Source organism: Borostomias antarcticus (assembly GCF_949987555.1).
Source record: "Borostomias antarcticus genome assembly, chromosome: 16".
Taxonomy (NCBI): Eukaryota; Metazoa; Chordata; class Actinopteri; order Stomiiformes; family Stomiidae; genus Borostomias; species Borostomias antarcticus.
In genome coordinates this window covers 10,703,743-10,718,735 of record NC_140249.1, presented here as the reverse complement: position 1 = coordinate 10,718,735, position 14,993 = coordinate 10,703,743, and the positions used below count along the sequence as shown (strand labels likewise).

Below are 14,993 nucleotides of genomic sequence, written 5' to 3'. Positions count from 1 at the left end.
CACTCAAAAGGAACTTATGTACTGTAGCTCAGCCAATGCTGTTTTGTGAGTATTTATATATATATATACCTTTATTTAACCAGGTTAAAAACTCATTGAGATTAAAATCTCTTTTGCAAGAGAATCCTGGCCAAGAGTGGCAGCAACACAGTTTCCTGAAAAAAAGACATAAAGGTTACGATACACAACTAAACATAAAGGTTACGATACACAATGACAACAAAAAACAACAATAACAACCGCTACAACAATGACAACAAATGTTAAAAAGACTAGCTCAAAGCGCAAAATCAGTAATAGTTCACATGACGATCAGTTAACAATTACAACTACCAATAGATTGGGTTTCTATAGCCTTTACAGCACTTTTGAATTCATTTAGAGTGATTCTGTCCTGGAGTTTAAGCGTGTGCCTCATCCCGTGATCTCCTCAGCCCTCCCAGATCCGCTTCAGCTGCCTGCCCATGTCCAGGGTGGAGTGTATGCTCAAGCTGCCGTCCCTAGACCTCGTCTTCTCCTCCAACCGCGGTGAACTTGAAACCCCCGCTGGCCCCCACCCCGCCGACGGAGCCCACCCGCCTCCACCGTCCTCCACCCCGCCCAGCCAGCACATCCTCAAACCGCCCCCCAGCAAAGGTACTCCCTTCATCTCACCTGTAGTCTGTTTTGTGTTGCACAGGAAACATTATTCCCAATGGATGACGAGTGTAGATTTGGCTATTTGAATGTTTAGCTAGGCTACTAGTTATTTTCATATATAAAAAAAAAAAAAAAATCTGCCGACTCAACACTTGTTTTTATACAACAGGTAGTTCTGACCACACGTTGTGATTGGACGAGAGGCATTCTGAGCCGTGTATATATACTGTATTTCTCAAGTTCAGGCTCTATTCAGATGTTCAACAGCACTTTACATACTTTGTTGAGGGAATTGTGCTCAGTGTCCCTAAATGCCTAAAGGGATACATTCTGCATTTAAACATGCTGACACTTCATGAAAAAAGTAGGTAGGTCCAGGCTGGGTATGTCAGCTTTTTAACTTTACAAGCCATGTATTAATAAAGGCTTTTTATCTCTATCGTGAGTGCCTGGACCTACCTACGTTTTTCCCTTGGTTCAGAGCACCTGGGCTCCCTTCTCTCATGCTGACGCTTCACTTTCCATTATTTAAATGTGTTCTGCTTTCTGGTCCAGAATTTCTCCCACAGCTAGGTATATATTTTATTTATATTATTAGGGTTAGAGTTCAGAGTTACTCAAGTATTCGCCTTATTCACCTGGCAGCCATATTGGTCAGTCTGGGATGCGGAAGTGCCCGTTGACTTCAATGTTAAAAGTTCGCTGTAAAAACACCACTTCAAGAACCGAAATAGTCAAAATAACAGGCTGAATACACTATCGGGGTTACAAACTCATCATTACCAGAATCTGATTGTTTTTCACTGCCGTTGTTTTCGCGTTTGGAAATACATGGAGGTGAATGAGCCATAGTTAGCCGTCAGCTGTATTCACAACGATGTATTTCAAAACGTGAAAACAACGGCAGTGAAAAACACACCCGCACCCCTCATTATGTCAGACTGACCAATATGGCAGCTGAGGTGAATAAGGGGAATTATATGTGAACTTCAAGCCCACAATCAATCCCACATCCCCCTTTTCTCTGCAACATTGCTACTTTTTCCCCCGCTGTCATCGCCTTCTTAACCGTCCCCTCTCTTCTGCATACGGTTCCTCCTCCTCATCCCTCGTCCCTCCAGGGGCGTCTCCGTTGCTGGGCAGCCCCCTGGGTAGGAGCCGTCACAGCAGCAGCCAGTCAGACCTCACCAGCGTCCCCAGTAACTCCTCAGGCCTCAGCTTCACTGCCTGCATGTCTGACTTCTCCCTCTACGTGTTCCACCCCTACGGGGCTGGGAAGCAGAAGTCTGCCGTCACAGGGTTGACCCCCGGCCCGGGACCCCTAGGTATGGGAACACTCACCGTCCTCTTTGAGTATTAAAGGTACTTCAGACTAAGAGATGCAATTGTTGTGAGGCTGCTTCACTGAGATATTCCAGTGCACTCATGCTGACGTCAAAGTGGTTTGGAAGAGCTTTCAGAGCTTGATCTTTGAGCAGTGAAGTTGTGTCCTTCAGGCATCTCTCCTATGGCTTTATCCAATTCTGCTCTGACATTATTCAACTGCCAAACATCGTCCTAATTTCAGTAGCCTCATTCTGTCAGATGGGTTGTATCCCAGTTCCTAGAAAAATGTCTAGTGTTTTCGAGTTGAGTGGAAAAACTCAAGGCCACTCAATGAGTGTCATGTATTGCAGCAAGGCGTTCATTTCATCGAGTCAACACTTTCATGGACTAGATTGGAATGTAATGACGTATGAATGTCATTTTGACATTTACCAAAATAATCAATTATTTTCACAAGGCTTTATTTACTATTAAATAAAGCAATGTTGAAAATAAATTGATGTCTTATTATGAATATGTCTACATCTTCTGATTTAGAGTCCACGAACGTGTCGACTCAATGTAATGATGAAAGTGTCGACTTGATGTAAGCAAAGCATTGTTGAAAATAAACTAAATAAATCCACCTCCATTGTATGACCAAAATGGTGGTAGAGCAATTATCAACTTTCTCAAAAATGCTAGTTTTGTCAGCTTTTTGATCTGAACCATTGTATATGATCATAAGTAACCTTAAAACAGGGCTAAACATGCATTTTCCCTTTACTACTCCTTTAAGGCACCGTTGACGAGGAACCTTCATCGGTGACTGGAAGGAAGGATTCGCTGAGCATCAATCTGGAGTTTGTCAAGGTCAGCCTGTCCAGGATGAGGCGCACTGGAGGGCCAACCTTCATCGAGAGCTTCATCCCTGGCAAGGGGGGCAAGATGGATACCACCCTCATCAACATCTCTGGTATCTCATCTGCTTTGGGACTAGGGACCTGTTGTGAAGCATTTTAGTCCAACCTTTAATCCATTGATCACGGATCCTCTTGATTTGTAATATAACTTCAAAAAGTTAATCAAAAATTAACAAAACGTCATTGTTGGAATCAGTCGTTGTTTCCTAACCCTCCTCCCTATCCCTCCCTCCCTCCCTTTCTCTCCTCCCCCTCAGCGGTATGTGACATCGGCTCTGCCTCCTTTAAGTACGATATGAGGCGTCTGAGTGAGATCCTGGCGTTCCCCAGAGCCTGGTACCGCAGGAGTATCGCCCGCCGCCTCTTCCTGGGCGACCAGACCATCAACCTGCCAGGTGACACATCAACCCAAAGTCTTTGCAAACTTTTGCAAGCTTTTTTTCAGTGTTGTATGAAAATGGTCTTGAGACTAGAGCATTCATGACGACTGAATTTTAGTAGTCATCGGCCCAATCCCAATGTCCCCCCTAAACCCTCAAGCCCTGAGCCCTCACAGACTTATTGACGTCACCTGGTGAAGTGATCGAGTGTGAGAGGCTGCAAGGGCTCGAATTGGTATAACAAGGAATGGGACAGCACTTGTGACATCACATTACGTTGACGTGAAAACATATTTCTTACTATTGTGGGCGTGGGGCTTTTTTTAAATAAATTTGTAAATTGTACATGTTTTTCTTGTAGGCCTTCGTGTAAATTAATTTTGGCTGAGTCAAATCCCCTTTACATTATCAGAACTCTCTGTGTTACCCTCAAAACATATGTTCAACTTGAAATCATTTCATTTTGTGGTCATATGCGATCGCATCTGCGATCAAATATCAACCCAACCCAGTATTTGTTAGTAGGATCGCATCGATCCTACATTACTGCCTGTGATTCTTGTTTGTGATGAATCCAAAAGTATTAACTTAAGAATGATAATATATTATGTATACACATTCCTGCACCTCACAATTCTTTCCATATTCATGTTGGAAATCTCAATTCAAAGAACACTGCACCGAAATGGGTAATTAATGTCATACTGCTTTTAACTGGGCAATCATATGATTTAGAGCAACAGAAATCGATGTAAATTATAACCATAGCCTACATATTTTTAAACAAATCACATTATACAAACCCATGGGGTTAATAACCCATACTTAAAAATAATGAAACCAAATTAATTATAAGGCTACTTGTGCAGATAAGCAAGTCCAGCTGAAAACATGAAAACATATTTTGTTCTGTAACGTGAACGTTACGGTTGGTTGATCTGTCCGTGCTTGTTTATTGGCTGTTCTTCAGGTAACCCCGTGTTTCACGTCACGACGCTATGAACTGTGGGTAATTCCCTTGGGCTAAGTCTGCAGAAATGCAGACTTACGGGAAGGGGCCATAAAGGGCTCAAAATGGCTGCCGGAGAGCCCTCGCGCACTTGCCGAGTTGACATTGGGACACCCCTAAGCCCTCGCAGACTTCGCGGGAGCGCGCCCTTAAGTCTGCGAGTCTGCAAGGGTGGACATTGGGACTGGGCCATCGACTTCTCCCCCAAGTCGACTAGTCGATTAATCACGGGTTTACCACAATAGTTTTTTTCACCCAATAACAATGATCAATAAACAAATGTTTAATTAAAAACGATGAAACGACGAAGATGAACTCTGGAGGGTTAACAGAGCTTTCAAAACATGACCTTTAACACTTTGATCATTGCCTCCCCCAGCCTCAGGCCCAGCTACCCCAGACTCTATGGAGAACATGACCCAGCACCTGTCCCCCGAATCCAGCCGCAAAGCCTACTGGAGGACCTGGGATGGCAGCACAGGGGGTCAGCACATGCCCCAGTCCCCTAACGTGTTCTCGGACCACCCCACAGGGAGCCCTGGGGGCCTGGCCCATCTTAAATCCCCAGCCCTTGGACGCACACGGAGTGTGTCTGACTCCTCCGCCCCAAGAAGAGGTACTGTCCTGTCTGTGAATCTTGAGTTGTGCACGACATGTATACACTATGAGCTTATTTTGATGTCAACACAAGAGTAATACTATTTCTATAATTTCCCCCCACAAATACATGTAGGAATCCAAGAAATGGTATTAATCACTGTTGATCATATAGGTTTCCCAATATACTTTAATGTCTCAAAGTTTCATCTTGTATACCTTTTCCATTAGACTCTGTGACAAAGACATCCACGCCATCGTTCAACAAGAATGGCAAAGCAGCTGGTCCCCAGGGAACACCATGGGAGACGCTGGTGGTGTTTGCCATCAACCTGAAACAGCTCAACGTCCAGATGAACATGAGCAATGTTATGGGCAACAACACGTAAGATTCCCCTTACTCTCTACCCCAGTACAGTATGTAGCAATTAAGATCTCTGATAAGTTCAAAGTACTTTATTCATGCTACAAGGGCATGGACAGGACATATACCAAAAGGCAGACAGAACAGATTTATGGCTGTCCTGAATTAGTGAGTTGTTATTTATCTCTCTCTACATTGGTATTCTTATGCTAATGATGTAATCCAGATTTTAAAGCAAACCTGGAATATTTTTTCTTTGTCAGTAAAACCAGTCACCTCACCTCTCAATTATTTTAATCTAAGTTCATTTTAAATGCAAATTCCGTACTTTGTCTACCCAGTGCATATAAAAAATCCATATGACTCTACACTTAATGCAATTAAGGGACTATACAGACCCACACATCATTTCACCCATGTCATCCTACTAAAAACCTTAAAACAAATAAGTCCTCTGCCACTCGTCCCCCAAATGGCCATTTGACTCTTGCCATGTAGTCACTGTAAATAAGAGATCTTACCTGACCTATAAATAAAAGTACAGTGAATTAGAATAAAATTAATAACTTATAAAATCTTAATATTTCACCAACAAGAAACGACTGCTGTTTCTATAGAGAGTGTTTCAGAGAGACACAGCACTCACCACTTCTCACGCGTCTCTCCTCCACCTCCAGCTGGACAACGAGTGGGCTGAAGAGTCAGGGTCGCCTGTCGGTCGGCAGCAACAGAGACAGAGAGATCAGCATGTCTGTGGGCTTGGGTCGCTCCAAACTCGATTCCAAAGGCGGAGTGGTGGGGGGAAACATTGACGTGAACACCCTGGAGATGGTCTGTAAGTACTTCACAGGTTAACCCTGTTCTGCCTCCCCTCTCCCTAGTGCCTCTCTCTCTCCCTCCTATCTTCTAACCAGGTCCAGTGGATGCCCCACTGTCACCAGCAGACCTCCCGGAGTCCGATAGATACCCCTGTGTCTGCTGTGGATGTCGTAGCATTTAGTTAACACACACACACGTACACACAGACATACACCAGCCCACTTCCGGCTTTAGGCCTGGGCCATAGCAAACACACACCAGTATTTGCCATGTCTCTCCTATGTTGTTTTCAGCTTCTCTTACTCTGAAAATTATTCATTAATCATAATTTAATGTAATGTACTGCTTTATAAATGTTCTTAGCCGGTAGACAAACATACTCCTGGAGCTTGCTCGATGACCTTGTTGAGAGGGGTCAGGGAAGAATTTTTACAGCTCACTTATCTGGCCCCCGGGTGATAGTTTTTTTTTGCTTCCCTCTGGAATATGTAGAGGTGGGTCGTATGCCCACCTCCCTTGTTCTCTGTAAAGCGCATTGTGTTGCCTCTGGGTATGAAATGCGCTATACAAATAAAGCTTTGATTGATTGATTGATGATTGAAGTTGCTGTGAAAACCTTGACAATAAATTAAGAGCAGGATGTAGAGCAATATTTAGTTTGTAAAGGTATTTATACCCAATAATTTCCATCAGTGATGAACTGTGAAAGGTAGATGAAAGGTTAATGCAAGGGCAGGGAATTTGATTGTTTAATTCTTTTATTCAGCAGTTATTTTAAATAGACACAGCATTTTGTAAAATGTAACAGTTCTGTTTTCAGCTTCACTTTTAGAAGATCAGACACCAAACTGAAACTCAGGTCTCAGGTCAAATATAACCCTGAATAATAAAGTCAGTATCTATACACATCCTAATCAGATTTGGCAGAACTCCCACGCGCTCCAAACGACCAGATTTAAAAGTCCTAAAAGCCCCTACAATCCCCCGATCACTGCTTAACTTTGTCACAGCGCACATCTCTGAGCACCCCAACCAACAGCCCAGCCATAAGATCCAGATCACCATGGGATCCACTGAGGCTCGCGTGGACTACATGGGCTCCAGCATCCTCATGGGTGTCTTCAGCAACGCTGACCTGCAGCTCCAGGATGAGTGGAAGGTCAACCTGAGCACGGCAGAGTCCAGTCCGTCAGAGAAAAGGTTCAGTGGCGACACTGTGGAGGACAGCCAATCAGAGAAAAGGTACAGTTGTATTGTGGACCCTACACAGTTGGTCTCTCTCTTTCTCTCTCCATCACACACACATACATACCAACACGCACACAGAATTTTCATCCTTTTTAAAGATGAATTAACTTGGTTGAATTGTTTTGGGAATCTGGTGTAGTTTATACAGTATGTTCTTAAATGTGCTTGTTTCAGCAGTCTTAAACTGGCGGCACACCCCAAATGAGTGTCAAGACATTGGACCTGTTCCAATTATTTAGCTTCCATTATTTTCTGTACTCCTAGATGAAAAATGTGTGGTGAACTAGAAATGGTGCTCAGAGAGCACAGACCACCGCAAATGAATGCATTTCATGGCTCTGTGCTCAAGTGCGTGCGAGCAGGACAGCTTAAAGGGCAATGCTCGTTTTTGACAACCTGGACCTTATTTACGACATATTATAAGAAGTTTGACTCACCGAGATCACTTTGGTGTAGTTCGGAGGCATGTAGAAGAAATTTAAAATCCAGCGCGAGCCAGTATATCCATGTAATGACGGCGATCGGGGCACCGAGAATGCAGTTTCTAAAAATCTATTTTCGGCCGCTAAACGGTTGTTTTCATCAATCAGATTGAATGAATCGACAGTTGAGATTCCTCAACGCGAGCCATTGTTGTGGTTTTCAAATACGGGGTCTTTAGCCTCTGTAATATGATCTTTACACGCCTTTCCCCACTTGCTCCAGCACGCATGCGCACAGGCCAGCGCGCAGACTGGCTATTCTCCGGCTCACATTCTCTGCGCTACGATCGTTGTTGGTGCCGAGAATATTGTCGTCGTCATTCGTCAGCAACAATCCGATCGTAGCGCAGAGAATGTGAGCCGGAGAATAGCCAGTCTGCGCGCTGGCCTGTGCGCATGCGTGCTGGAGCAAGTGGGGAAAGGCGTGTAAAGATCATATTACAGAGGCTAAAGACCCCGTATTTGAAAACCACAACAATGGCTCGCGTTGAGGAATCTCAACTGTCGATTCATTCAATCTGATTGATGAAAACAACCGTTTAGCGGCCGAAAATGGATTTTGAGAAACTGCATTCTCGGTGCCCCGATCACCGTCATTACATGGATATACTGGCTCGCGCTGGATTTTAAATTTCTTCTACAGGCCTCCGAACTACACCAAAGTCATCTCGGTGAGTCAAACTTCTTATAATATGTCGTAAATAAGGTCCAGGTTGTCAAAAACGAGCATTGCCCTTTAATGCCAGTCCAAATCCTGGACTGGTCTATGACCTTCACATGCTCAGATATGGCCAATTTTCCCCCATTGACAATGAATGGAGGGAATTCTTCCCTCCTGAGTCCCAAAAATGAATGGAGGTGAATGACCGGCCATGTTTGGGCGGCTCGTGGACCCGCCCCGTGATTCGGATCACAAAATGTTAATGGGTTCTAAGTTGGGCCATAGTACACCCCTGAAAATCGGTGTGGTAGTTTATGCCTAGTCCTGCTACCAAACAAACCAAGAAACAGGTTGTGGTCCCGCCCTGTGGTTTGAATCCACTCCCAAATGTAATGGGTTCGTAATTGGCCCTGCTAACCACTCCTCCGAGTTTCATCAAAATCGGTCAAAGATGTAATGATGGAGATTGTAAGATATAAAAGGCTACAGTGAGCTATTTAGATGCATTTATATATTGACATACATTGACATGACCGTGGCTCAGGTGCTGGACTAATCATGTAGTACTTGTGTGGCATTGTGCTGAATTGTCATTTTACTGCCTGCTTTACTCTTACTGAACGTTGTTTCCATTCTCCACTCTCTCGCCCCCCACCCTGCCACCTCTCTCTTTCTCTCTCGCTTTCTTTTTCTGTCTTTCCGTCTCCAGTGAGATCTTTGTTCATGGGGATCTTCAGTGGGACATCTTCCAGGTGATCATCTCACGCTCCACCACCCCAGACCTTATCAAGATAGGCATGAAGCTCCAGGAGTTCTTCACTCAGCAGTTTGACACCAGCAAGAGGGCTCTGTCTACATGGGGGCCTGTCCCTTACCTGCCACCCAAGGCCCCCATTGTCAACATTGAGAAAGGAGCGGCTGAATTATGTAAGCATGCAGCGCACACAACGGTGGGATTTTGAAACCTAGTTACTGTCATGTAGTTTCAGAACGAAGAAAGAGATTAATTGGCTCAATTGGCATGGGTTCTCATGGGTTCTCAATAATGGAGCCGATTTGTTGATGAGCTACATTTCTGGTTAGGGTTGGTTTGTATTCTCTTTCTCCTTGTTCTTTTCTCTCACCTCTCCCCTTGGTCATACCCAGCCTTCTTCGTCGTATTCTCTTTTTCTCTCTTTCTCTTTTACCCTGTTTTGCTTGCTTATCTTTCCCTATCCTCTTTCCTTCCATTCTAGACATGGATGCCGCCCACCACCGCCACTGGCCTGGGGTGTTGAAGATTATCGCCGGCTGCCACATCTCCCTCTTCCAGGTGCCCCTCCCTGAGGACGCTGTGCAACTGGGCGGCTCCATGAGTCTCCATGGAAATCACATGACCCTGGCCTGCTTCCATGGGCCTAACTTCCGCTCCAAGTCCTGGGCATTGTTCCACTTGGAAGAGCCCAATATCGCCTTCTGGACAGAGGCACAAAAGATATTGGAGGACGGTAAGGCCCTATGGAGAGCTTATTTCATTGTGAACCGCTACAGGGTTATATGCAACCTAACTTGACCATGTTATAACCTTGCCTAATCCCTATGTTAGAATAACCTTGTATGGCCTGATATAACCACATCCACCCACACATGCACATCCAAACACATGGATAAAACCACCACTGATCCTTATGTGACTCCACGCTGACTTCACAAAGGATGCTTAACCATAGCATCACAGAATTCAAATCCCTCTTACCACCGTGTAACCAACCAACCAGCAGCTAGCACAACAAGGATTTAGAAAATCCTTTCAAATACTGAGTGTTTGTTTGCGTCTGCCTGGCATTTCAGGTGGGTGGGGTTTGGATTTGAGTTTACCTTTTGGTCTCATTATTCCATATCAATCAAGGACATACAATAATATTTTGATCCAGGGCTGTCCATATTTTGCTTTTATTCATCTAAGTTTGTTTAAATTAAATCTCTTTATCAACACCTGAAACATATTCCCTGTATAACAAGGCTCCAGCGATGACTCTACCTACATTGTGCAAACACTGGATTTCCATCTTGGTCACAACACCATGGTGACCAAACCCTGTGGCGCTCTGGAGAGCCCCATGGCCACCATCACCAAGATCACCCGCCGCCGGCATGAGAACCCGCCGCACGGAGTCGCTACGGTCAAAGAGTGGTTCAACTACGTCACTGCCATGAGGAATGAAGGTAAGGGCATCATGAGCAGTCCACCTGTCTTCTATGGCTCTTATCAATTACTCTTATAATGCACCTCTGCCCTATGCTTAAACAAAGCAAAAGGGGTCCATGTTGTGTGTTAAACACTTTATCCTAAGTTGTCTGTTGTATGTTTTTTCCCAGATTTTATATTTTAAAGGCACATATATAAACAAACAGACTATTGCCTGACATAATACAAATACATTATTAACTTCTCCATCTGTATGGTTGACACTATCTCATTAAAGGAGCACGCCAAGTTTTGGGGAAATTGGCTTATTTGCCATCTTCCCCAGATGAGATAAGAAGACACATACCCTTCTCTTCTCTGTGCCTGTAGCCAGCATTGAGACCTGAGCCATTAGCCTAGCTTAGCTGCAATTACTGGAAGAGGTCTATATCAGTTAGCCTAGCTCCCTCAAAACTGATAAACAACTCCAAGACTTTTATAGTTACATGTTGTGACTTGTGTATTTACCACTCGTAGAAACAACAATTTTAAATGAGACATTGTAATTTTCGAAGCAGATGCATACCCTGAACTATTTTCCTCTTGCTGCCTGGGCGCAGTGATTACATGCAGCACCGCAAAAGCCAGTTGTAACTTCCATCAACAAACAGAGGTGCTGCATGCTATCACTGCGCCCAGGTAGTGGTGGTTGCTGACAATACAAGGATAAAGACTGTAGCACAGACAGGACAAACCAGTGGAGGTGGGGCTACAGTGTTACATTATCATTACGTGATAAGTGTTTCTCTTTGCCACATATTGTGTCCACAGGAACCCATAGATTCACAAAATCTACGTGATATCTGACAAATATCTATCTGACTCCTGAGGATGTCCTAGAATGTTAACTTTTCTTTGCATGTTTGAGTCGAGGGCAGATCAAAGTGCGGTTGGTAACTTTTAAAAGCAAAACTTGAGTTGTACACAGTAAGTTCACTAAATAAATGTGGGGCTTGGGGAAACAGAATCACCCCATGTGCTGCTTACTAATGCCATGACCCTAATGTGTCTTTAAAAAAAAAATCTGTTTTCCCCCCTGATGAAATCAGATACAGTGTACAGGTGAAGGGTTGGTCAACAAAGACCAACCATCTGCTGATTTTTTTGTGTGTATTTTGTCCCTTTTGTCACCTCCAGAGCTGAACCTGCTGCGGAACGTGGACGCCAACAACCCAGATAGTGGAGCAGCCGCCAAGAGCTCCAGCCTGCTCAGCAGCTTCCGTGGCTCCTCCAGCTACAACCACGAGACAGAGACCATCTTCGCTCTACCTAGGATGCAGCTGGACTTCAAGTCCATCCATGTACAGGATCCAGAAGAACCATCGCTAATTGGTATGACTGCTGTTGGGACCCTTGAACTGTTTAGAAATAAGGCCTCTAAGCCGCTAAACACTAGGATCAGTTGGCCCCCACCCCCCTCATCACTTCCCCGCAGTGTGGTCCACCATGACCATCATTTGTATAACATTCACTAAACAGTTTAATTTCAACCTCAGTTATTCTAAACCAACACTCCCAACCATCTGTTTCAGAAACCAACAGCAAGCCCAAGGTGGAGTGCAGTGTGGTCACAGAGTTCACTGACCACATCTGTGTCACCATGGATGCCGAGCTTATCATGTTCCTCCATGACCTAGTATCTGCCTACCTGAAAGAGAAAGAGAAAGGTGAGACTTCCCACAAAACACACAAACACCATTATTCTGACATTTTACCAACAGGAAGAGGAACACAAGCTCACTACTTCCTGTATGTGACAAACTGCAGAGAGAAAGCACTAATGAATTGCTGTACAGTAATAATAGTTATATGACCAACAACTATTGAGTTGACCATCCATCCATCGTCATCCGCTTATCCGGGATCAGGTCGTGGAGGCAACAGCTCCAGCAGGGGGCCCCAGACATCCCTTTCCCTAGCAGCATCAACCAGCTCTGCCTGGGGAATCTTTAGCCGCTCACAGGCCAGTGCGGAGATGTCGTCCCGCCACCTGGTCCACTGTTTTTTATTATTATTATTAGTAGTAGTAGTAGTAGGAGTAGTAGTAGTATTATTGTGTATTGTATTCGTTCTGTTGTTGTTTGTGTATTTGTGTGAACTCCGCAACACTGTAAATGAGGGAAACAAACCTCAGTGCTTTACGAGTATAAATAAAGGTTTGAAATGAAAATTAATGAACTTCTCTCTCTCAACCCCCTTCCCCCACCACCACCTTCAAACTTCCCTTGGCTGCAGCACTTTTCGCCCCCCGCATCTTTGCATCTCGGCCTGGCCAGAAGAGCCCGACGACCCTCCACGACGAGAACTCTACTGACAAGGACAAGGAGGACGGGATTAACTACACCACGGTGGACTGGAGAGAGTTCATGTGCAACACCTGGCATCTGGAGCCCACTCTGAGGTCAGAGGCCCTCTTATAACCCATTAACAGTCTTTACACTGGTATCCACACCAAGCCCCATTTCATGACCTTCACTGTACTACCTTCCTTGTAGTTGAAACAACATGCAAGTGCTATCACAAATTAATATCTGAGCACCGTAAATAAAGAATCCACAAACTGAATTTTGATTTAAAAAATAAAACGCTGATACTTTTCCTCAGGCTAATCTCCTGGACAGGACGGAAGATTGACCCCGTTGGCGTGGACTACATTCTGCAGAAACTGGGCTTCCACCATGCAAGGACTACAATTCCCAAATGGTTGCAGAGGGGAGTGATGGACCCCTTAGATAAGGTCCTCTCTGTCCTCATCAAGAAACTAGGCATCGCACTTCAGGATGAGAAAGAGAAGAAAGGCAGAGACAAGGAGGAGCATTAAACACTGGCATTTTAAACAGAGACAAGTCATTGTTGATGAACAAAAACACTGGATAACTGATAACATGGCATAGTTCCTCCATTACTGTACAGTGCACTCGTCATAAACACCCATGTTACTGCTAAGCCGTGTGAATTTCAGCATAAATGTTTATTGTGGTGCATCCACAATGTTGTTTTTTCAGTTCTGACTGAAACGTTTTGCACCATTGTTGCTTTATGTATATTTTGAACAAAGTAGGCTCGCAGGTGAAATCTTATTTGGCTGCTTTAAGTGATAACCCCCCAGCGGAAAACATGTATTATATTCTATACATGCAGTACATTAAATTACAACAAACTAGTTACAGTTGAATTTAATTATTAAATGTTTACTTAAAGGCTCACTGATTTTTAATGACTTCTAAACCATTGCCATTTTGTTTGTTCCTGATGGAACAAGTGATACATTTGGCGAGAGGAATTTCACTGTTTTAGTGTCTTTTTCTTCTCAATTCCATTAATTTGGGGGGAAATGATACAGTAGTTCAACAAAAATGCATTGAGCATTTGATGTGCATCAGCTAGTGAATCTGTAAGATGCAATGAAATTGTAATTATATTTTTTTTAATCTATTTATGGGTATATAAAATGTATAGTCTATAACCCATGTTAGCTCAGTGTGTCAAGCCTGTTTTTTTAATATGTGCAATAGACCAGTGTATATAAAATAACTGTGAATTTATTTGTGTTGATTTTTAACATAATAAAATCATTGCCATCCAATTTAACATCTGATCCTACTGTTTTATACTGTCAATTCACAGATTTCAAAGAGTTTAGTCAAGGTTCTTGCACAGTGTGACGTTGGGGAATAACACTGTGTGCAACACAATAAAACCACACAGGGAAATGGTGCACAAAATACCACGGAGCAACATTCACTACATTCAGTGGGGAAAGGGATGAACTACAGTTCAGGGTGTGGAGTCCTCCACGATCTGGTGTGTGAAGGAAGGTTTCTGTGAAGGAGAGGAAGTGGTCCATGTAGAAAGTTCCAGCGGTCAGTTTGCCCTTTTTTGGTCAGGTCTTAAAGGGGGAGGATGTTGGAAGTGAGGCACAAAGTGGCGATGGTACCCAGCTAACCCCCAAAAGTCACAAAATAGGCCTATCATAGCCAGTGCCATATGCATCACATCTCATAGAGTGATGTGTCAAAAGTTGACCACAAGGTGTCACCTGCATCCCAGGCTTCACAATCGTTTCTTAAAACATCACATGTAAATAAACATGCCAAACCCTTTCCCCTGCCCACCATGGGATCTCACTGCTGTAGCTGCACCCTTTAGGCACCCAGGGGGTGGGGCAATGGGCAATCACAATTCATGCTACTGTACCTTACAGCTGAAGATTGAGGGTTCGAATTCCTTTGTGGTTGGGAATTGTGTGGTCTTTAAATAACTTTGAATAACTATACTGAAATGGCCAAATTGTACTATCTGTTCAAACTGTTTAAGTTTCTAAGTGTGCCACCTAAAC

The 14,993-nt window shown here is 43.9% G+C and overlaps 1 protein-coding gene across 1 annotated transcript in view; it reads left to right on the top strand.

Annotated features, from left to right (window-relative positions):
• Positions 1 to 14,222, top strand: part of kiaa1109 (KIAA1109) — a 95,151-nt gene extending 80,929 nt beyond the window's left edge. The window contains exons 76-90 of the mRNA XM_084451246.1: positions 435 to 636; positions 1,761 to 1,964; positions 2,744 to 2,920; positions 3,125 to 3,262; positions 4,636 to 4,872; positions 5,085 to 5,238; positions 5,895 to 6,052; positions 7,047 to 7,278; positions 9,137 to 9,354; positions 9,663 to 9,914; positions 10,429 to 10,632; positions 11,792 to 11,986; positions 12,187 to 12,321; positions 12,890 to 13,055; positions 13,259 to 14,222. Of these exons, the coding sequence (XP_084307372.1) occupies positions 435 to 636; positions 1,761 to 1,964; positions 2,744 to 2,920; positions 3,125 to 3,262; positions 4,636 to 4,872; positions 5,085 to 5,238; positions 5,895 to 6,052; positions 7,047 to 7,278; positions 9,137 to 9,354; positions 9,663 to 9,914; positions 10,429 to 10,632; positions 11,792 to 11,986; positions 12,187 to 12,321; positions 12,890 to 13,055; positions 13,259 to 13,475 (2,889 nt within the window). The 3' untranslated portion in view covers positions 13,476 to 14,222. The remainder of the gene's footprint in view (positions 1 to 434; positions 637 to 1,760; positions 1,965 to 2,743; positions 2,921 to 3,124; positions 3,263 to 4,635; positions 4,873 to 5,084; positions 5,239 to 5,894; positions 6,053 to 7,046; positions 7,279 to 9,136; positions 9,355 to 9,662; positions 9,915 to 10,428; positions 10,633 to 11,791; positions 11,987 to 12,186; positions 12,322 to 12,889; positions 13,056 to 13,258) is intronic.
• The last annotated feature ends 771 nt before the right edge of the window (positions 14,223 to 14,993 follow it).